We start from the raw sequence: 23,196 nt of genomic DNA on the forward strand, positions 1-23,196 counted from the left end.
TAATTTCACATTTTATACTGTCACTATTTTTAAATAAGAAACTACCTAATATCTGTGTTTTATGATAGCAAGAAGAATTTAAACTATAAAAACCTCTGAAGTACTTTGTGATCATTGAATTTTATAATTTCATAATTCAATGACTTCCTTTGTTTCCTACATTATACCCCATCTTCAGAAAAAGGTGACTATTTTTCTTGTTAAATTAAAACTTGGAAGTAGAGACATCTGTTTTCTGGAACAAATAACACTAACATTGAATCACTAACCAGGTTATGCATATTAATAACCATTTAGGCCAATCTCATTTAAAATTCTTTGCTAATCTACAAGAATAATTTTTAAAATTTGACTTCTCACTTGAACAAAGGAAGGCAAGAATGCTAACACAATTCTATGGAGTTTCCAATGACTAAATAGTGTGAATACCAAAAACTACAAAAGGTACAATTTCTTGTGCTATTAAATTATATACCAATAATGGGTAGCAAGTTATGCATAGGTAACAGAATCAAGACCAATGTAGAAAAACCAGGTGCATTTTCCATATCAGTAATCAACACATAAAAATGAAATCCCAAATAAATAATCCACATTAGTGTTAAAGAGCAAAAATAGTTGAGGAAATTTTTTTTAAATGTGAGAATCTTTACAATGAAAACTGCAAAATGTTGCTAACAGAACTTGAAAAAAATCATAAATAAATAAATATAGGATTTTCACAGAATCGAAGACTCAGTATTGTGAAGAAATAGATCTCCCCAAATTGATCTTTAGATTAAATTCAACCCCACTCAACATTACAACAAGCTTTCTGTGTAGCAATTGACAAATTGACTGTGAAATTTATATAGATATGCAAAGGATTTAGAACAGCCAAGCAATACTGAGGAAGAAGAAAAAGCTGGAGAGTTTGCATTACCTGATTTCAAGACTTCCGTAATACTAAAAGAATCAATACAATGTGGTACTGGCATAAACAAAACAAACCAATGGAACACAATAGTTGGATGCAAAGAGACTCATGTACAATTAATAGATTTTCAATAATGTTGCCCAGATCATTCAATGAGGAAAAGAAGATATTTTAACAAATTTTCTGAAATAACTCGGTAAATATATGAAAACAAAATGTATTTCAACTCCCATCTCATGTCACACACAAAAGTTAGTTTGAGATACATCATAATCCTAGATATAAGAGCTAAAACTATGACATTTGTAGACAAAAACATATAAGCACATCTTTGATCTTGGTTGCAGGCAAAGATTTTTTAGATGTGACACAAAAAGCAATGATCATAAAAGGGAAAAAAGATTAATCAGACTTTTATAATTTAGTAATGTCTGTTTGCCAGACATTATTTAAAGAAATGAATAGCCAAATCGTAGACTAGGAGAAAATATTTGCAGTGCATATATCTAACAAAGGATTTGTATTAATAATAGATGAAAAGCTCCTATTATTACTCAATAATAAAAAGACAAACAACAAACACTTTTTATTTATTTATATTTTTTTAAGATTTTATTTATTTATTCATGAGAGACACAGAAAGAGAGGCAGAGACACAGGCAGAGGGAGAAGCAGGCTCCATGCAGGGAGCCTGACATGGGACTCAATTCCCGGTCTCCAGGACCACACCCTGGGCCGAAGGCAGCACTAAACCACTGAGCCACCCAGACTGCCCCAATCAACACTTTTTAAAAGTAGACAAAAGACATGCATGGATACCTCACAAAGGAAGATATACAAATGACCAATAAGCACATTAAAAGTGTTTGACATCATTAGCCAACATGGAAATGCAAATTAAAGCCATAATGAAATACTTTTCTATACCTACTAGAATGGCTAAAATTTTGAAAACTGACAAAAACAGATATTGGTGGGAGTATGGAATTTGTATATGTTGCTTTGGGGAATGCAAAAGAATGCAGTTACTTCAGAAAATATTTTGAGAATTCCTTATATAGTTAAAAATACTCCCAACTTTATGACCCCATGATTCTATTCTCAGGTAAGTGACACACACACACACACACACACACACACACAAAGAATGTTCATGAAAGCTTTATTCAAAATAGCACACACACATACAAATTTAAAGGAGAATAAATAAATTGTGGAACTTCCATATAACAGAATACTATTCAGCAATAAAAAGGGGCTAGTCTGCTTTACATGCAACAAATTGATACATTTCAAAAACAATATGCTATGTCAGAGAAGCTCAACACACAAAATATATGTCTGCTCCATTGATATGAAGTTTAAAAATAGGCAAAACTAATGTAGGTGAAAAATTAGGAAAAGTGGTTCTCTGGAATGGGAAGTTGGATGGACTAGGAAAAGGCACTCAGGAGCTTTCTGGGGATGGATAAATTATAACTTGATAGGGCTGTGGGTTATACAGGTGTTTACAATGTCAAAACCCCCCAAACTATATGACACTTAATACCTGCATTTCACAGTACATAAAAATAGACATCATTTTTAAAAATTAGAAGAAAAAATCATAATTTCATGTTATAATTATTCAGTCAGGATCCTTTTAGAAATAAAAGTGATTATCATGTTAAGAATAAAGGATTTCAGGTGCACTGGGTGGCTCAGTGGTTGAGCATCTGCCTTCGGCTCGGGTTGTGATCCCAGGGTCCTGGGATTGAGTCCCTCATCAGGCTCCCCGCAGGGAGCCTGCTTCTCCCTCTGCCCATGTCTCTGCCTCTTTCTCTGTGTCTCTCTCATGAATAAATAAATACAATCTTTAAAAAAAAAAAAAAAGAATGTAGGCTTTTAGGTGATTTTTAAAAGTATTTGCTTCCCCTACTTATCTATTCAATTATTGAGTACCTACTCTATGTCTGTCATTGTTCTAGACATTTTGAACATATCAGTGAGCAAAACAGACATAAATGTCTGTTTTCCATCTAACAATCTATAGAAGTCGGGAGAAGGACATAAGTCAGGATAACTAAAATAAGTAAGTAAAAGTTGTAGTGTTTAAAAAACTGAGAAATTCTAGGGTACCTGCATGGCTGAGTCAGTTAAGCCTCTGCCTTTAGCTCAGGTCATGATCCCAGGGTCCTAGGGATCAAGCCCTGGGTAGGGCTCCCTGCTCAGGGGGCTGTCTGCTTTTCCTTCTACCTCTGCCCCTCCTCCTGCTCATGCTCTCTCTCAAATAAATAAATAAAATCTTAAAACAAACAAACACCTGAGTTCTATGAAAGAAAGAATGCCTGGAATATTCTAGCTGCATGACACAAGTTTTTAAAAAGTTACAGATATATTTACTAATTAGTAGTTTTGTCCTTAGTATTTGATTAATAATGCATTAGAAGCATTCCAGAAATATGGGTGGGTGTGTATGTGCATATGCATGTGTGTGGTGTGTGTAAAAGTGCTGATTTATCATCATTGTTTTATTCCTCAAGCTTTTCCAATATTTTATGCCTGAATAAACATATATCAAGATGTCACCTGGGGTGGGTGAAAGGTTGGTTTCAAGGACATTGTGTTCAATGCTAATCACATCTCATGTGTTACTGAGTCATAGTCACATTGAGTTATCAAGTCAAAGAGCAGCCCTTTTTGTCTTCTGTATAAAAGACAAGCTGCTCAAATGTTACAGAATTCAGACGCCCAAGTCATTAAATGTGATTGTACATAAAAGATGCAGCACTGATAATTCAAAATAGACAAGAAGAATGTGCTCTAGAAATAATTCTTCTACAAGTCATAATATCTGGCACAAAACATAAATAAAGCCCTATTTTTCTCCTTCAGTGCCCTGCCATGAAGGAGTCACTGAGCCAACTCGTTATCTGCCAGTAACAGCGAGTTTCGGGAAGGCCTTCAGCTATGGAGAGACTTTTTCTGTATTTTTTAACAAGACATAGACAGAGAATACAAGAAATCCCCCAACAAAAAGCAATAGCACCAACAATTTGAAAAGCTTTGTGATGAAATTATCCAACATTCTGAAATATGAAGCCCTGTGTTGTTTTTCTATAGCTAAAAACAAACCTGAAATAAAGTGTTTTTTAATGTTTGTTCTTATTTGTTGTTCTTAATTACATATCTTGGAAAAATCCATCTCTAATCAAGCTCTATAGATGTACTAATGGACCTCCAATCCTAAATCTATATGGTATTAGAGGATTCTTTCATGATAACGTGTTTATTTGCCAGCTACAGCTAATGTTTCCCTGCCTTTTTCCCTGTATGTATTTGAATCTGCTCACATGGAAGGCCTGCTGAAATGCTACCCACATTTCTAATTCCGATTCAAATGTCTTTCCTGGGTGAAGTCTTCCTCAACCAACAAACTCAGAAGTGGCTTGTCTTTAGTTCACACAGCATGATATTCAGTCCCATTTGTCTGGTCTAGAATTATACCATGGCATTTCCTGACTCCAATGACCCCTCTTGGAGGCTCATAGCCAGGTTAGGGAAGGAATTGTAGGCTCCACACATAGAACCCAGTTTAAACTCAGACTGCATTCTCAAAATTGAGTTGCAAATTTTCTTATTAGAGCTATTATGAATAAAGATTCTCGGCCAGCCCATAAAAGCTCATCTGGCCCATATACTTAATAGTATTCATAGCACCCTTTGCAAAATTATTTTCATGAAAAAATGTATTTTCTCAGAAAAATATATTTTATGTGATTCTGTACTACTTCTACACTGCCAACAAGAGTTGATCAAAAATGTTGAAGTGATAGAAAAATGTTTAAATGGTTGTTGAAGAGAAAAGATCCTATTAAGTCCCACGATGTGGTATATGTCTTCTTAAGGAATCCACAGGAATGATCCTCATCCTATGGTCCCTGAGAGAAGATGCTCAAAAGGCCAAGTAGCATTACTCAGCAGCTTCTGTGAAACCCCATACGAATTTATTTTTCTTTTTTTTTTTTTTTTTACAATTTTTTATTTATTTATGATAGGCACACAGTGAGAGAGAGAGGCAGAGACACAGGCAGAGGGAGAAGCAGGCTCCATGCACCGGGAGCCCGACGTGGGATTCGATCCCGGGTCTCCAGGATCGCGCCCTGGGCCAAAGGCAGGCGCCAAACCGCTGCGCCACCCAGGGATCCCCCATACGAATTTCAAAAGCTGCATGCTTTCCATTACTTAAGGAAACATCTGGCAGGGTGCGATTGGGAAGCTGGTTATTGACCATATGGTGGAACCATCTTACCTCAGCTTCCTAGATATTTCTATTAAAGGGACTTGGGCTTGTTTTAGCTATTAAAGTCAACATGCTGCTTCATTTCTGTTGGATTTATAAAAGCACAAAATTTCTAATAAGATAATGCTACTTGGCCTTTTTAGCATCTTCTCTCATATTGCTCATCTACAAAAGCACTCATTAGTGAAGGTGTTTAAGGATAAAGCAGAGTTACTCCTGGATAACTCAGTTAAGCATTTGGCTTTTGCTTTTGGCTCAGGTCATCATCTCAGGGTTGTGAGATTGAGCCCCGTGTTGGGCTCTGCACTGAGCATGGAGCCTGCTTGAGATTCTCTCTCTGCCCCTGCCCCCCTTAAAAAAAGGTAAAGCAGAAGAAAAATATCTAGTTCATATATGAGTGGCTTCAATCTGAAAAATACTCAATAAAAATATGGAAATAACAGAGTTTGAAATGAAGGAGATTACAAAAATGAAGCTAGTTCTCTGCTCATTTCTCTTTCCATCTATTTCTTTTAGATGAGCCTGGATTTTTCCTTAGTAACCAATGCAATCTGTGAAGACAATCTTTCTCAGACAGCCCAGTTTTGTGGCAGAAATTAAGAGTTTCGCTTACCTCTTAGTTCCCCCATGTCCAGAGTTGTCCCAAGTTGTTCTAATAAAGCAACTCTTGCTGCATTCTTTTTGTGTTTCTTGCCATCGTAATGTTGCTGGGCCATGAGAGGATTGTTAAACCAGGCTGCACAGAGTCCACAGTATCTGTCTGAATCTCGTCTTTGATAGGGAGATGCGACCACTGGAGCAGTGTCCACCCTCGGAGGCTTAAGTGAGTTCAGGGGTGTTGCTGTGAAGGAAAATAACCAGAGAGAACCACAGGCCAGGTTAGTTCGTTACTGAGTACACTTCTCTTCAATATTCGAAGATGGATGAGTCTCATGTTCATTCTAGAGCTTGAAATCCAGAGTTTACTGAAAGCAGGAAAATGATCTTTGCCAGCCTGCATTTTTGAAGCTGAGATACAACTGAAAATTCCTAATTTATTGAGATTAGACTTCTCACATTGTTATGCTTAAATCTGATGGTTCAGGAGATCACCCATTAGGAAAAAAGTAAGACTTTCAAAAATAAACTCTTGGAGGTAAGGGACAGATCCATTCAACAAATTGTAGCCAAAACTTGAAATAAACATTGAACAATGATGGCTTGAAAGATTCGGAATGGATGAATTAGACATTTGTGTGTTACAATTGGAAATAGTCAATAAATAAGAATTTTCCTAAGTGATAGAAGCAGATCTTTCAGTGACAAAGATTGTACCAGTTGACAAAATCCTGCTAATTTTGTTGTCAGTTTCTTCTGTTTACTGTGATTGTTATTTTCAACCCATACCTGCTAAAATTGTTGTTGTAAGTACAATATTATTTTAAAAGACCAAATGACAAACAGTATAGAGCTGATGTTGCTTATCTAAACTGAAAAGGCATAATATCACTATTTTGAGATTGTACAGCCCCTGCTATTAATTTAACACATTCCATTTTGAGCTTTCAGTGAATTTTGGCCCAGAAACAAAAAAGAACCTAACTTGAAGGAGTTTACCAACAAAAAGTAAAAATAACTTTTTCTTCTGCATACAACGTACAATTTGCTTTCATCCTTATAATAACCATGACTTGGATTCCTGTTCCATTTCTTACATGATGGGCTGGAGAGATGCCGAATGGTTCACTGAAGGTGACAAATGTAGTTATGGTAAAGGCAGCACTCCAAACCAAATCCTTAATTTCCAAGACTAATGTTCCTTACAATACCTACCTCTAAAGACTCTTTACATACTTCTAATAAGCAATTTTACAATAAGCAAATTTATATATTTTTCTAGACCTCAGTCATCTTTGCTTTATATAGATTTAATTTAATTTTGGAAAAAGGTTCTAATCCAAATATTTTCAAAAGAAGAAGCAATTTAAATTCTCATATGGTCCATTGGTCATAATGCAATATAGAATACCTTCTATTGGTCTTTACCCTGTAATATGGAGTACAGCTGGCAAAACCATGAACATTAGGGTTATTGCAAGGAAAAGCTGAAATCTGGAACCTCAACAACAAGTTAAGTAAACACTTACTCAGTTCCCTCAAATTTCAATCAATTTCCCAATTTTCAAATCAGTTTTATGTGGGCTTTTTTTTCAAATTAAATAACAAATATACAAATAAATACTTGCTAAAAAAACATTTTGATTCAAGAAATGACTGGTATTATGGCAATATCTTGAATAAGTCTTTTCTTCTCTATCCAGAGATTTCATCAGATAGAGAGATTTTAGCTAGCTTACATGAAACTAAATGGTATTATCTCTATAGGGACTTAGAGAAATAGTATGTCTCCTAAAATTCACATTGTCAGATTCAGTCATATATCACCATGTGAAAATAAAGTTTAAAAGTGGGCCATACCACCCCAGCAGCCACCCAATATCATCTGCTATGACTTAGAAATGCTAGTAAAAGCTACAAATACTCAGTTGACCTGTATGCAAAAGGACTTCTATCTACTTTTCTGAAGGAAATTAGATCTTACTTTCAAAGTTTCCTGCAACTTTATCAATTTCTGAGGATTTACATCCATCTATTGTTTTTATGACAATCGAAAACATATCAAATGTTTGCAATCAGAATGAATGTTGACTCTTGATGCATAACTTATTTTTCTCTAAACTGGGCCCTAAAAACATCTGAGGTCAATTTTACCTATTGATAGTCTACATTTCATTTCTGGCAGGAATGATGCACAATAGAATATCAAATAAGATAATCTTATCTTTCACACAAGAAATTGTAAGTTAATGCTGCATCTGTATTGTAGCTTCTTCTCCTTAATAATTCTATTACCCAGTGTACAGCTCCAAAGTTTAATTTTTCTTATGCCCCTATTTCTGTCACCAGTCTCAACCCAGTTTATATTTCCTTAAGGGCAAACAAAGGCAGCAACATGAGGGAGTGGAAACTACCTTGACTCAAAGTCAGAAATCAAGATTGGGTTGTACTCCATCACTCACTGAGCTGTGTGATCTTTGGTAAATCTCTGATGTCTCTGGTTTCCACAAGGTTGAAACTCAGGGTCACCATCTCTTTAAAACCCATTGTGTGAGGATGGAACGAATTATAGAAGCTCCCTCTGTCACTGTCTCTCGCTCTCTCTTTTATGGCTTTGATAAAACCAAATAATGTTATATGGGAAGAGCAGTTTCCAGATAATAATGCTAAATCTGTGTGTGAGCATGGATCATAACAACCATAGTTCTTTGGCAAAAGTATATTATTCTAATAAAATGAATACAAAGTAGGGCAAAGATTATTGTTTGGTTCGAAAACACATTTATGACAAAACATTTTAGTTGATGTATAGTTCATTTTTATTTAAATTTCATGCTTTATGTGTTTATTCTAATTGCAAAAATAGTTAGCTAAATACTGACTTTATCTCCTCTATGTATAACTTAAAACCAAGAGTTCATTCATCAAAACCAGTAGTTTTCAACCTTGGGTAAACATTAAACTCAGGGGGAGCTTTTTTTTCCCCAGGGGGAGCTTTAAAAAATCTCCATGTTCAGGCTGTCCCCCAGACCAATTCTGTTCAATTATATCAGAATCTCAGGGTAGGAGCCAAATGTCAGGATGCTCCAGTGCATCCTCCCACACTATCTGATCCATGTTTCCAAAGTACAGCCAATGTTGAGAAGCACTAATACAAATATTGCCAGATTTTGTCTGAAAATGGCTATATAATAGTCTCCCTCGATCTTTGCATTAAAGAAAGTCACATGTTACATCCCACAGCAACAGGGCCAATTATTTTGTAGACAATAACTGAAATGCCACCTCTTTATCTATGAGGCAGAAGGAAATAATAATTACTTGGCATTTTTAAAACCCTGATCAATTTCTCCATTTCTCCAAGATATAAAAAAGTTGCTATAAAATAGCAGCATGTTATAAATTAATATTATAAAAGTTAAATAACAATTCTGACCCCTTGTCCCAAGCAGAAACTCATGTACACATTGAGCTGCAGAGGCACTGGACTGCTTACCTTGGACTGGCACCATTCGCAGCCTGATCTACCATCCCTCTCCTCCTAGCTAAACACCTGCCCTGCGGGGTGTTGTTCAGTTCCATTTGCTCTGTGAGACCTTGACAACTAAAACAAGAAATAGTTCTCTCACCTCTAAATTCAAAGCATTTACTAACTGAACAATTCATTTGACATTTCTTAAAAGTGCCTTATAATCTTAGTTGTGTACACCTATGAGTATATGTGTGCATGTATAAGGGAAATTAGATCATAATATTACACTTCAATACTAGATATTTTGGTGTGTGCTATCTTCTCTCATACATGTCCATAATTCTTTGTTTCAATTCAGAAAAAAATTAAAACCATCTACAATTCAATTTTCCTTCATGATTCATTTTTTATTAAAACTGGACCTGAATTCAGAAGAGGCTATGTATAGTCTTTATATATATATATATATATATATATATATATATATATATATATATATAGCTTATATATATATAACTTATATAAGTGTTTTACATATATATTTATGTAAGTGTATATATAAATTTATAAATAAATTAAATAAAAATAAGTAAATAAAATGTAAAGTAAAATATATAATATGTATAATATAATCAGTGTAAACATACATACATGTTGCAATAGAATTACTAATGTCTCTAAACATGGAGTCGTGTCTTAGATCTGTTGAAATATAATATATGGTATATGTACTTAATTACAAATCTAAAGCCCTAAAATTTCTGATTCTCAAAACACATTCAGTTCCCAGTATTTTGAACAGAAGATCATGGATCTGTAGCCAATTCAGAGGGACTAAAATAAATTTGTTGTTCTAATGCTTGAGACGACTGAAACAAGTCAGTCTCCAAAACTTGATTTCTAAGAATCATCACCTGAAAATGGGAATCATTTTCAATATTGCTTTTACATCTTGTATAATGTTTGTCAAGAAGCAAGTTCTCAATAGCTATTTATACACTGTTGGTTAAGTTGTCTTGAGTAATAGTGTAGAATAATATGCATCTCTGTCCTATATTTGTTTCTTCCTGGTAGGATAACCTTAGTTGATCTAAGGACAAAAATACTTTCAGAACACCTGGTGTGTGCCTCTCCCAGAACGCTTCCTCAACTCTGTAATGTAACATGTATAACCAGACTCCCCATGAGTCAGCAGTTGCATGGTGGCACTCACATAATGTATATATCTCATGCCTTTTGCTACATGAGTGAATAGCTAGATGGATGGATGGATGCTCTGCATTAGAAGTGAATAAAGTGCAGAGTTTTCTTGTTTTTTCTAAATTGTGTCATTTAGGGCTTGAGTACTAGTCAATATAAATATAAACACTAGCAACCCAGTGGCAAGATTCTGGGTGGAGGTGTGGGGAGGTGAAGGCTAAATTGCGACAGGCAACATGGCAAATTATAGACACACGCCCCAATCTCCCTATCTTTTGGATTCAACTGGATATACCGAAAGTCAGTATTATTTCAAACTTCTGTCTATTAGCTGGGGTGGTCTATTTCTATGTATTTTAAAGAATTCAAATTATGCACATCATTCTGGAAATTTTACTTTCAAACAGGAAGCCATTTACTCTGATTCATTTAGCACAGCATCTGAACTCAACACTCCAAGCTTCTGGCTTGGTACCACCCATCCCAGTTTGCCTGGCACTGAGAATATTCTTAGGACATAGGACTTTCAGTGTTAAAACAGGGAAAATCCTAGGCAAACTGCAATGAGTTGGTCACCCTAGCTTCTGGGGTCAGAACTGATTTAACATCACACTGAAGAAAGGGATTAGTAAAAATTTTGGAAATAACTGCTTGGGAAACTAGAACAAGTACTCTTTCAACCAACCAGACAGGCTCTATCAATATATCTCAAAGCTTTACTCGTCAGCTTTTCCATGTGGGTGTCCATAGCCAGAGAAGGGAGTAACGCAGTCAGCAGGCAATAGTATTCTCACCTGCCTGTCTGCCCTCTGGAATATGGCCTCAGGGTGCCTTCAAACCAAAAACATGCAGCTTTCACTGACAATCGCTACTCTCTCTCTCTCTCTCTCTCTTTCTCCCCCCCCCCCCCCCCCACCGCCATCTCTCCTCTCCCTTTTTCCCATGTCCTTTTCTTTCTCCCTCTTTCACTCATTCCGGATGCTTTCAAGGCTTTAGGCTAACAAAAATTAATCCATTCTCACAAAAGACTTGGGGGTTATTGAAATAGTTTTAGGGAAAAAAAAAAGAAATAGTTTTAGGAATTTACTTCTTTTAAAGCCCATGGCTTTCTCATCTAAGGCATTCTTATCCATAATATTAATTCATTCAGTTTGTATGCTATAGTGAGGTTTACTCCATTCTGTCTCTTCCATATCTTTTCTTCTTTAAGTTGTTCCCAATTCCTATTTGACCAGTGAAGCAGCTTGAGGTTCAGGGAGATAAGTCAGCTCTCACAGGGACCCTTAATTAAATAAGCAGCAAAGACAATGACCAGATCTTTTGACTCAAAGACCAGCGCCATATTTTAATGCCAACTAGTTTCTAATGATGCTGAGGAAGTGATAGGCCAAATAAACAAATAGATTAACTATAGAGTCAGAACACATTTTCTAGGCTTCAACATCCGTTCTCAGCAGGGATTATTTGGAAATACTCATTTTTCTCTAAAACAATTTTTCTAATTTCCAGTGCCTATGATCAACTGCCTTTCCTTTTTCTCTTTCTTTTTTTCCTACTCTAAATCAAATTAATGATAGTAGGAATCCTTTAGCAAGTATCACTGGGTTTTGTTTTGTTTTGTTTTGTTTTGTTTTTCTGTTTTTTTTGCAAATGCTGTTGACAGTTAAATTTGAATGCGCCACTTGGTGCCTGGCTGGGGAGACGGCTATCAGTGTGGATGGACAGCTCAGAATTCCAGCCTCTTCTGCAAGTAAATGCCTCAACTCGATATAAACTGCAAAGCCGGGGCTCAAGATGTACATTTCTTTTATATCTCTAGCAGAGGACATGGCCTCTTGTGTAGATGGCAGATATTCTATGAACATTTAATGAGTAAAGAAAGAAAAGAACTAACAAATTTCAGTTAATATCAATTTGGTGGATTTTCATGCTTTCATAAATGGCTTATGAGAGCTACATTTTAAATCTTGAATGATTTTGTTAGACTTCATAGGGTTAAAAACAAGTTAGATGTTCATATGTGGTGATAGATTAAATAAATTGCAGGCATCCATACTCTGAAATACCATGCAGCAAAGGAAAGCACATTTTAGAAAAAATATTTAGTGACCTGGAGAAATGCTCAGGATATAATGCAAACTAAAGATGTGTTTATATGTAGGGTGCAAACCTAATTACTTGTTATTAAATTATATACACCCATCTATTTAAAACTATATAAAGACTAGAAAGCTATAAATCAAATTTTTAGCAATGGTTATTTCTTAGTTGTGGATTATAGTGATTTGTTTAGTACTAGAGGATATACACTCTTTGATGCACAGGGAAAACATTTTTATTTTACAACTTACATATAGGCCACATTTCATGCTAAGTTGTTTTAGTGCAAAGTGGAGAAAACACTGCTTAGGGGACGTGTGGTGCCACAACCAGGTCTTAAATTAAATCACAGATTTTATTTGCAGTGATTTATTTATTAATTTATTGTTGATTTGGGGAAAAATGTGTTGGGAAGAAAACTAGCTCTGTCAGAATATGATGTAAAAGCCCACGCTTCTCCTATTTCTCTCCAAAAGATACAGAGGAAAGCTGTTTTCCCACTGTATGGCAGACCCAAAAATCACTTTCATTATTTAGATAAAATGAAGTAACACTCTTCCTTCTCATATGTTTGGAAGTGAGTTCCGCTATCCAAGGCTGCAAGACAGAAAAATCCATGTGCTTTTTCTTTTATGCCATGAAGGAAATTAAAGAACACTGCAAAATATCTCATGTCCCAAAATACATGCTATTAAACACTTCCTGAGAATAAACAAAGGCGAGGATGACTTAACAGAACCATCATTCCAATTCAATTTTGTATCAAAACTCTAATTATAATCAGCCTATTAACAGGAACTGCTTCCTCACCCACACTACATTTATATATCATCAGTCTTCATTAATATAGATTCATAGATCATTGATTTTCATTAATATAGAATAATTCCCCCTAGTTTCAGTCACTGATTAGGTTCTAAATATCTTCAGTATGCCTGTTTCCTGCAAAATCCCAATCTTTGAAAATGAGCCATTAAACGGAACTTTAGAGAAGATGCAAGTCCATTTATAATTTTCCCATGTTGTTTGACAAAAGGATCCTAAGGCTGCAACACTCCACATTCTTCCAGGTGTTGAAAACAGAGGATGTAGAATGTAGGTTCCATGAGGACAGAATCTTGCACTATTTTGTCCACTGATATATCCTAGGTCTAAAGAACCAGCCCTGGCACATAGTATGTGTTAAATAAACCCTTGTTGAATGAGGGGAACAGTTTATGCTCTATAAAGCTATCTGTGTAAAAGAAGGGATTTTAGTTTAGGAAATTCTGCTAGTAGGAGAACATCCTCTCTGTACAGACTGATCTTAAAAACACCTGTTCATTATGGGTATAATGCTTTCATGGTGTTTGGTCTTCAAACATGATTCAGTTAAGGTGTTTTGCTCCCTCTGAATTTAAACTCAGAATCTTTGATTAAGGCCATAGTTCCCAAACTCTGTGCAGAGGTACCAGAGGATGATGCAGGGGATCCATAAGATTATTTAAAATTGTGAGAAAACCATAGAGACATCCATTTAATACCATAGGAACCACTATCTTAATGAAGTTCATGATTTCAACATTAGATGCGACAGTCCTTTGAATGAGTTCATATTCCTGTGAACCTGGATTTTTGGAGGCTGCTGCCTACCTCTAATCCATCTAGCCAACCAATGAGGAACAGGACACAAAGGTGACAATGTCCAATCTAATCCAAAGATTTGAGAAGTTATACAGTGTCCAATAGGCAAATGCATCCATTAGTAAATGTGGTTGTTCAAGGATGAAATACAAATGTCAACTTTTCCTTCAATATATTCTGGCTGAGTTATTAGGACATAAATATTTATTAAGTTGTTGGGACACTAAGAGTTATGACATCACCCTACTATATTTACTTATTGCTTGAGCAAGTATCAATGGTCTGCTAATTGGGTGCTTCTGGAAAAGCCTTTCCTCATGAATCTCAGACAAGAGGCAGAGTCTCAGAGGGCAGAGTGGATTTCCCTGGCGGGGATTCATTGATTTACTGAGACTCCCATGCCCACGCCAGCAGATGCCATACTTGGAGGAGCTGGAGGGCATTATCCAGATCAGACAGTGATGGCTGAGAGGGGAGGGTTGGTGAGCTGAAACCTGAGGACTGGTATCAGCTTTTATGCTTTCCTTCTGCCACCACCATCCCGATTTCACCTAACCTATACCCCATGCTCACAGTTGGGAATAATTTACTTATCCAGCAGCATCAGCTATTCAACTAGAGAGCCAGCTTCCTGGATCATTTCTTACATCCTATGAATATTTATGCAGGATTCAAAGACGAAAAAAGCAACCGGTTCCAGAAGCACAGCAGATATAAAGTACAGGCTAAGTTCAGAGGTAGACAGAGAGAGAGGGTGGCCTTTTTGAGCTGAAGGAAGCTGAAATCTTAGAAGTAATTTTAGAGAAGTTAGTAATGACATTGTCCCCTGAAGAGAACATGTATATCTCTACATCAACCTAAGCTAGCATGCTTCCCCAGTCACTCAACCTGAGTGACCTTAAGCATAGATCCCTAAAAGTCACATTGTTGTAATAACCCACAGTTTTCAGGTTTACAAAAATTGCCTCTACTTCCATATTTAAAACTAAATGAATTTGAATATTAGCTATGCATATTTTTGCATGTATCTATTGGATTTAATTAACCTAGAAACAAAGTACTTTTTATTAATTGGAAACTGCTAAATCTGAAGGTTCTATGCTATTCTGAGTCAGGTCTATAAAACCATAAAGCAATTCTAGAACTTCCTGAGGTCTTCTAAGACAGATGGAGCTACTTTGCTCCATACCACTGCTTCTCATATTAAGCAATGAAGTTGGTGGGCAAAGGACAATTGCAAATAAAGAAAAGGTTTTAGGCTAGATAAGACTTTGCAAATCAATGTTAGAAAATCATTAGGTTAATTTAGTCCCTGGGGAAATAGAGGCCATCCCAGAGCCTGAATTATTTAAATGTATCATCCATAATCATTCATTTAACCATGGCTTGACCACAAATTGCATACTCCATTGTTGCCATGCAGACACAGCCAAAAGGGAGTGCATAAGAGAGAATATAAATGATTCCTATTGAAGAATTTTTAGGACAAGGGTGCCATTAACAGCTAATGAAGGTGATGCTGCTTAAAATTTGCAACTGCAAGTGTGCTCCACAGACCAAGAGCATCAACATCACCTGGCAGTTTATTGGAGATGCAAATCTCAGGTCCACCCTGGACCACTAGATGAGAATTGACATTTAGGAGAGTTTCCTGTGACTGGCATGCAAATTGAATTTGGAAAGCACTGGATTAGAATCAGTGGCTATCAGCCCTGGGAAGGGTTATAACCACCTGGGAGTCACTGAACACTGATGGATTCTAGGCCCCATCACAGGCCAATTAAATCAGAACCCCTGGGGGTGGAGCTGAGCTATGGCAGGCTCTAAAGCTTTTCAGGTGCTTCTATTGTGCAGCCAGGGTTAGGAAGGATCAGACAACAGCTGGCATGGACCTCACTTTACTTCAATCTTATGAGGCAACTGTATTTGTATGTTTCATTCATTCAACTCTGCACTGGCATCATGTTCCACATTAGCACACAAGACCAGCCCTTGTGCAGCTTGAAATCCAGAATGGAAACACTGTTTTTTTTTTTGGAATGGAAATACTTTTAATTCACAGAACTATTTTATTAAGTTGCATTAATTCTACAGAAGCCTATTTACTCAAAAAAATTATAAGAGGTAATAGAGATAGGGAAAATAAAAGGTTTTGAAATAATACCAAATGAGACATAACTCAGGATAAGGTCACTTTAACCATAGTGAGAATATTTCCTAAAGTAAAATGAGGCTAATGATTCTACCTCATTATCTTTGTTGTGCCTGATGAGAAGTTGGTTCCCAGACATCCTGGCCATAGAGAAAATTAAAACCGGAGCCCAGATCTCCTAATTCCTACTTCATGTTTTCCCTTGTCTCACACTGACATTAGTTCTGAAAAATGGATGCAGGGGCTGCCCTCAAAGAGACTGGGAAGATGATGAGCATGAGACAAGGGGGTGTGTGGGAAGAGGAAGTCTGAAAAGCTCACCTGCTGGTCATGAAATGTTCATGTATCTGGTCAGAAGTGTATAGTGACTACAGCAATCTAAGATTCTTTCAAAGCAATCCAGGATGGATTGTAGAATGTCAGGAAGTAGAGAGAAGATGTTGCCAGAGAGGTGGTGGCTTAAGGAAGAAAGGTGTCTGAGTAATAGTTAAAGGATTTGGGATTAGCCAGAAGAGGAGAAGCTGAAGCATTACTTAATAACACTTGAGACACATAGAGGATTATAGAATTTAGACTGATGGCCAGCTGTTTTTCCAAAGCTGCTAAAAAGGAAAAACAGACTAAGCCTGAACGGTAGGCCCTTAGAAGACAAGAAGCTTAAGGGAGCTGTTGCATGACATTAAGACATGTTTACTGCCCCTAGGGTGGGCAGCTGAGGAAAGTTTGTAGAATAAGAGCATTATTAATACCCAGCAGTGAAAGAGAGAGCCAGATGATGGGACAAGAGTTAAATGGAATCTTGCTGGAAACAGAGGTGGATAAGGTGGTAACTCAGGATTCTGTGAATTCCTCAGGATAACTCATTCACCATCCTAGGCATGGGATGAAACAACACCTTTTTCAGTCAAAACTCTTGAATATTAAATCATCAGGCTGACGAAAATGTATGGACATCTTTCTTACTTTGACTAAAAATGATCTTCCCTTTGTGTAAAGAAAGATCTAGTAAAATCTTCACATATACGCCAGAGTTAGTTCTTGCTTCCCTGTCCAGCAGCACACTTGGTATGAGTTTTACTAATTGAAAATGAAAGGTCCAGGTATTAAGATTTCATCAGCTCTGTTGACTAAAAAGCAAAATAAAGATTATAATCACTAGCACTTTACACTAATCAAGATATAATTACAGTGGGAATTCCTGAGTACACCTTTAACCCCGGTCTCCTGCTTCTCAGTTATGAAATCTCAACAGGTGGTATAGAGCAACAATCATGCTTACAAATGACTGAGGACACTTCCAGAGACCTCCATATCTCTTAGCATTGAGGACTGCACTCAGAACTCCCAGACCATGCCTGTAGCCAGTATCACCAACAATAAGAATGGCTGCAATTCATACCTAAAAGTGGTCAAAATCCTCTTGAAAACCTAGATGTATTTATAATGACAGCCATAGGACTCAATAAGTGTGTGCTCAGAAGATAATTAGCAGGAAATCCTACACAAGATAAACAGCTTCTCTGAAGGCTGAGAGTAAAGTAAGAAAACACAAAAGTTTATCATTTCTAGCTTTCAGATAAATAAACTGGTTTGGCATCTGTGTTACATAACAATGTATATTGCAGAATAATCTATTGAGAAGTTAACTAATTGCCTTATTTTCCAATAGACTCACTTCATAAAAATGAAGGGTGTTTTCCATTGCATTCCAAAATGAGGGCTAATCTTGAACTCTGGCTTTCCCCCACCCACACCCGCCAGGACAGAATAAATGATAATGGCAATAACTCTTAAATCAACTGTTGGCTATCTGAAGAGCAAAGGGATCTGACTGTCAAAGAAGGGTGTGCCTTCTGGTATCAGGAAAGGGATTGGCTCATTAGGGGCTGGGAAAAAGAGAGTTACAAACATGGATAGAGACCTGGCCATCTTAAAAGCAGTATGTCAGGGCACCTGGGTAGCTTAGTGGTTGAGCATCTGCCTTTGGCTCAGGTTGTGATCCTGGAGTCCTGGGATCAAGTCCCACATCAGTCTCCTCACCGGGAGCCTGCTTCTGCCTATGTCTCTGCCTCTCTCTTTCTCTCTCTCTCTCTCTCTGTGTGTGTGTGTGTCTCATGAAAAAATAAATAAAATCTTAAAAAAAAAAAAGCAGTATGTCTAAGGGGGCAGGACATCCCCCAGAAATGTCCATAATGGAGACTTGGCCTTCTTTTCCACAGCCTCACCTGGCACGAAGGGGATGAAACCATCAGTGGAAGTCCTTGTCCTGAAGGAATATGTCAGCCTGTGAGGGAGACAGGTAAGTGAGACCCACTTCTGAGGAAGCCCTAGGGCTCACCTACAGCCTGTGGACCAGCACATAACAGCATTCTGGGTGACCATAAAGTACCCAGAGCTCACAGGCTGGGAGATTTCTTCGAGGGTGCCTTCATGCCTCTAGGCCCTTGTGTGGCCCTGAAGAGGGAGAGGGTACCCTAGAGAATGACCAAGACTATCTTTCTAAACCATCTTTAGGGCTAGAGGACAGAAGTAATTTATACTGATTTCTAAAATACGAATATGATATTTATTGTACTCAAGTGCTATCCAGTAATTCATACTTATCGTATCTGATTATTAAAGAAACTAACCTGTTACTCAGAACCTTTGAGGCTGCCATTTAAAATATACAGATATTTCAAAGGATGAGAATAAAATCTGGGACATTTGCTACCAATTATTTTAGGTAGAATGCTTACTTTACAAGTAGCTTCTCAATTTCATAGACTAGATGGTATTAGGATTCTAATCTTTAACAGTTGATTTAAGAGTTATTGCCAGAAAATCTTTCACTCAGAGTTGTTTCTGAATAGTAATGCATTCTGTATATGGATTTCGAGCCCTGACCACATCTCCTATTGTCAGTTTCAGTATAAGCACAGGAAACTGACAATTTTATTGTCTTCATAAAAATGTGTTAAAGAACACTTTCTGGAATAAAGGTATAACCACATCATAAAAGCTGCTGAAATCATCAACTATCTTATGCCACTATTTGATCATCCAAAAAAGAAAAGTGAGTTTATACTATTTTAAAGGATTTGTGAAAATCACCTAGGCAGTAGTCTCGTTGTTAAAATCTTTAATTCCATTCAATCTTTGATCCTTTGTTTCGCTGGTCATCAAATATAAAATAAAAAGACAGCAGCCTTGATCTAATTGTTGCTCCAAGCTTCTTGTGATCCACTGTTCAAAAGTAGTGGCCATAAGAAGTTAGCTCACCTCACTTTGCTAATTTATTTAAACCCTATTTGCTGAATGACAGCAGCCTGATTCACATGTTTTCTCCTGACAGCGTGACATCATGGAAAGATTACTGCAAAACAAAAGAAGTCTCTTTGCCATCAACTGTTATATCATCCCAGCCAGATAGCTTTACCTCTCTAGGCCTGGTTCCTCATTAGGAAAACGAGATGGTTGAAACAATGACTGGTAAACACCTTCCAGCTCTGCAATTCTATGAATTTATTACTTGTTGTACTTGTAGGCATTAGAAAAGCCAAAGACATCATCGGAACAAATGCATTGATCTAGAAATGACATCTTAGAACATGCCAGCATTTCTAACTTAAGAGAAAATACACTGCTATGAAGATTTGCCTGTTTGACAGAGTATTGTTTGCGTCTATTAAAACAAGTATCTAGACAGGCTATGCTGGCAAACCAAATAACCTGATTCAGATGATAGAACTGCTGCAGTGTATGAAATCTTATATGCAAATAGGAGGTGCTGATTGAACCTGGACTGCATACATTATTTAAAATTTGAATTTATGTAACTTACAAACAGATCTAGAATACCCTGATCTTTATTCATTCAACAGAGAACTCAAATAAGCAATTCCGTGTCTGGCATAGAAATTTATGGAAAAGTTCTGAAGCTCTGTCTCTCTCATTTTCAGCAGCAAATAAGGAAGGAAAGAAGAGAACCAACAAGACTGCAGAAGAGGACTATATGATAAACACACACACAAGACAAGCAGAGTGGACGAGATCAGTGCTTATGGTTTCCTTTTCCCACACTGTTCCTACAAATGAGAAATACTTGATTTAAAGTTTATAAATATCTCTTTGTTGCTTCTGATCATCCTAGTGAGAGCCTTAGAGTCTGATCTGTGCTTTTCATTAAGTGAACAAAAATCTGTAGATAATTTTATGAAGCATTATTTGTCACCACCTTGAGATGAAGGAAAGGTCCCAGAACGTGCAAGCAGAGGCCCTGGATTCAACTTCCAGTTATGTCATTTTTACTACATAGCATCAGGCGGGTCACTTTACCCTGCCATCTCAGTTCCCTTATCAGTAAAGTGGAGAGAATGGTTTTATGAAAGGCAAGTGAAACAATGAATGTGATGTTTCTGAGAGAATATCTTTAACATTATCAGTTATGATCATTTATTTTATTACTAATTTAGAGTCTGCCCTCTCAATTATAGTTTTACCACACCCTAGGATCTTTATAATATTCTATGTTTTTATTTATTTTTAAGTGATTTTTGAAAATTTTTTATAAGTGTGAGGAATATAACTTTCAATATAGTCAATTCCTGTTATTCACAGTCGTGTTCCTTACAAAGTCTCCAAAGAACACTGAATAAGCAAATACCAAATCATTGCTCCCTAGGGGAAATTCAGGCTTAGTTCTTGTGAGCCTATGGTCACATTTTGATCAACTGATCAATATAGAATCTTGTTTTATGTGTGCATCTGTTCAAAGAAACCTTATTTAATATACATTTTAGATTCATTAACATTTAACTCAAAGTCAACAACACATAACTCATGCCTAAACTAAATTAAGCTGAGTGTTGTATGTAGGTGATGAACCACTGAATTCTACTCCTGAAACCAATATTGCACTGTATGTTAACTAACTCGAATTTAAATAGAAATTTGGAAAATAAATAAATAAATTAAGTAAGTGAAAATGCCTAAACACAGGCATTTTTTGCCATAGGCACATCACAGCCTTCTTGGATTTAGAAATACAAGACTTCAGTGCTACCCTTAGAGGACATTTTAAATCACAAAGTTACCAACAAAAACCACAAAAATGTGTAAAACCTGGCACTGAATGGATTGCAAAAAGGACACTTATTTGCAGTATGAAAGTTGAAACAAAAGGCAGAGTATTGCCTTGTTCATCCCCAATGAGAATATGCATATGAGGCAACTCAAATTTTTTACCACTTTGAGCATGACCATTAATGTGCCATGAATGTTGATTTTGGTGTTACAATGAAATCTTAGTGAGTTCTCAAATTCACAAATACAGAATTTGCAAATAATGAATATTGACTATGTGTCTGTGCGTGTTCCCACCTATAGATATTTACATACAATAATAGGCTCATTGAACACTTACTGGTGTGGCAGGACTATATTAAGTATTACTCATGTCTCCTTTTTGCATAATAATTCTAAAATTTAAATATTACCATTATCTTTCCAATACGAAATGGAGGGCTAAAGAATTAAAATAACTTGTAAAAGTTCACAAAGGCATAAGCAGATTGTAAAACTGAGTTTACCTTACAGCCTTTGTTTATACCCTACATTACTCTGTATTTCACCTATTTTACTAGGAAAGAAAAGTTTCTTTAAATCAGGCAAGCAGATAGGCAGGACACTTCCTATAAAGCTGAGAAACCACTGCCTTTGAGCATTATATTTAACAGAAATTTAAATAACCAAGGTAACTTCATTCAAAAATAAAGCTGTAGATTATTTTATTTATTTATTCATTCATTTATTTATTATTTTTAAAGATTTTACTTATTTATTCATGAGAGGCACAGAGAGAGAGAGAGAGGCAGAGACACAGGCAGAGGGAGAAGCAGGCTCCATGTAGGGAGCCCGATGTAGGATTAGATCCCGGGACTCCAGGATCACGCCCTAAGCCAAAGGCAGATGCTTAACCGGTGAGCCACCCAGGGATCCCCAAGCTGTAGATATTTAAATGCTTATCATTATTCTCCAGTGCTTTCAAGTTTCACTTATTCAACAAGTATTTATTAAATGCCTACTATGTGCCAGGAAGTGTCCTACACACATTCATCAACAGAGCCATAATGTTGTAACGCCTCTGGAGCACACTGCAGAAGTATTTGCTATCAATCTTCTAGTGCTGTTAAGACATACACACATTACAGCAACTTCCAACTCTTAAGGGTCAGAAATGAAAGAAAGGTTACTGCCAAGTTTGATGCCATTTCCTGTCAAGCCAATGATGTCTGAGGATTACATAAAAGAGAGTGCTCAATATCCATTTTTGCTAAGAATGATAGATGTATTCATAAAAGCTTATATGTGAAACAGTAACTTTAAGGGACAATGAATCAACCAGGATAGATTAGGCTCTCCTGCAATAACAAACAACCCCGAAGTATCACAATAAACACATCTTTCTTGTTCTTGCAAAGTCTAATGCAAGTTGAACAGCTCTCCTCTGTCTTGTAGCCTGGTTTTAAAGTAATGCTATGTTACATCTACACACAATCAATTCAAAGTCTGGGGAATGTAGGAAGCAAATGGATTTTGAATGAGTAACTCGTCTGCCACAAACACGAATTAATTTTCTTATTAATACTAAATGTAATACCTAACTATTTAGATTACAGATAATCTTAAAATTTCACTTTGTTTAATGGGAGACAATGGGGAGTACCTGTAGTTTTCAGTTTCTTTTTTTCCCTATGCTTCAGATTTCTATTACATAATTTATATTCTCTTCAAAAAAATTTTTAAAGCACAGCTAAATGATGTCGTCTTTAGAATTTTGAATAAGAAAGTCTCATTCTTATTTCAATTATCTT

The 23,196-nt window shown here is 36.5% G+C and overlaps 1 protein-coding gene across 3 annotated transcripts in view; it reads right to left on the bottom strand.

The window, feature by feature from the left end:
• The window catches only part of ZMAT4 (zinc finger matrin-type 4), a 364,991-nt gene that overhangs the window by 148,665 nt on the left and 193,130 nt on the right, over positions 1 to 23,196 (bottom strand). For all 3 annotated transcript variants that reach the window (XR_005987338.1, XM_041752405.1, XM_041752406.1), the window contains exon 5: positions 5,812 to 6,039. Coding sequence is in view for 2 of the 3 variants with exons in the window: in XM_041752405.1 (XP_041608339.1) it covers positions 5,812 to 6,039 (228 nt within the window). In the remaining variant the exon portion in view is untranslated. The remainder of the gene's footprint in view (positions 1 to 5,811; positions 6,040 to 23,196) is intronic.

The sequence above is a fragment of the Vulpes lagopus genome, chromosome 4 (assembly GCF_018345385.1).
Source record: "Vulpes lagopus strain Blue_001 chromosome 4, ASM1834538v1, whole genome shotgun sequence".
In the NCBI taxonomy this organism is placed as follows: Eukaryota; Metazoa; Chordata; class Mammalia; order Carnivora; family Canidae; genus Vulpes; species Vulpes lagopus.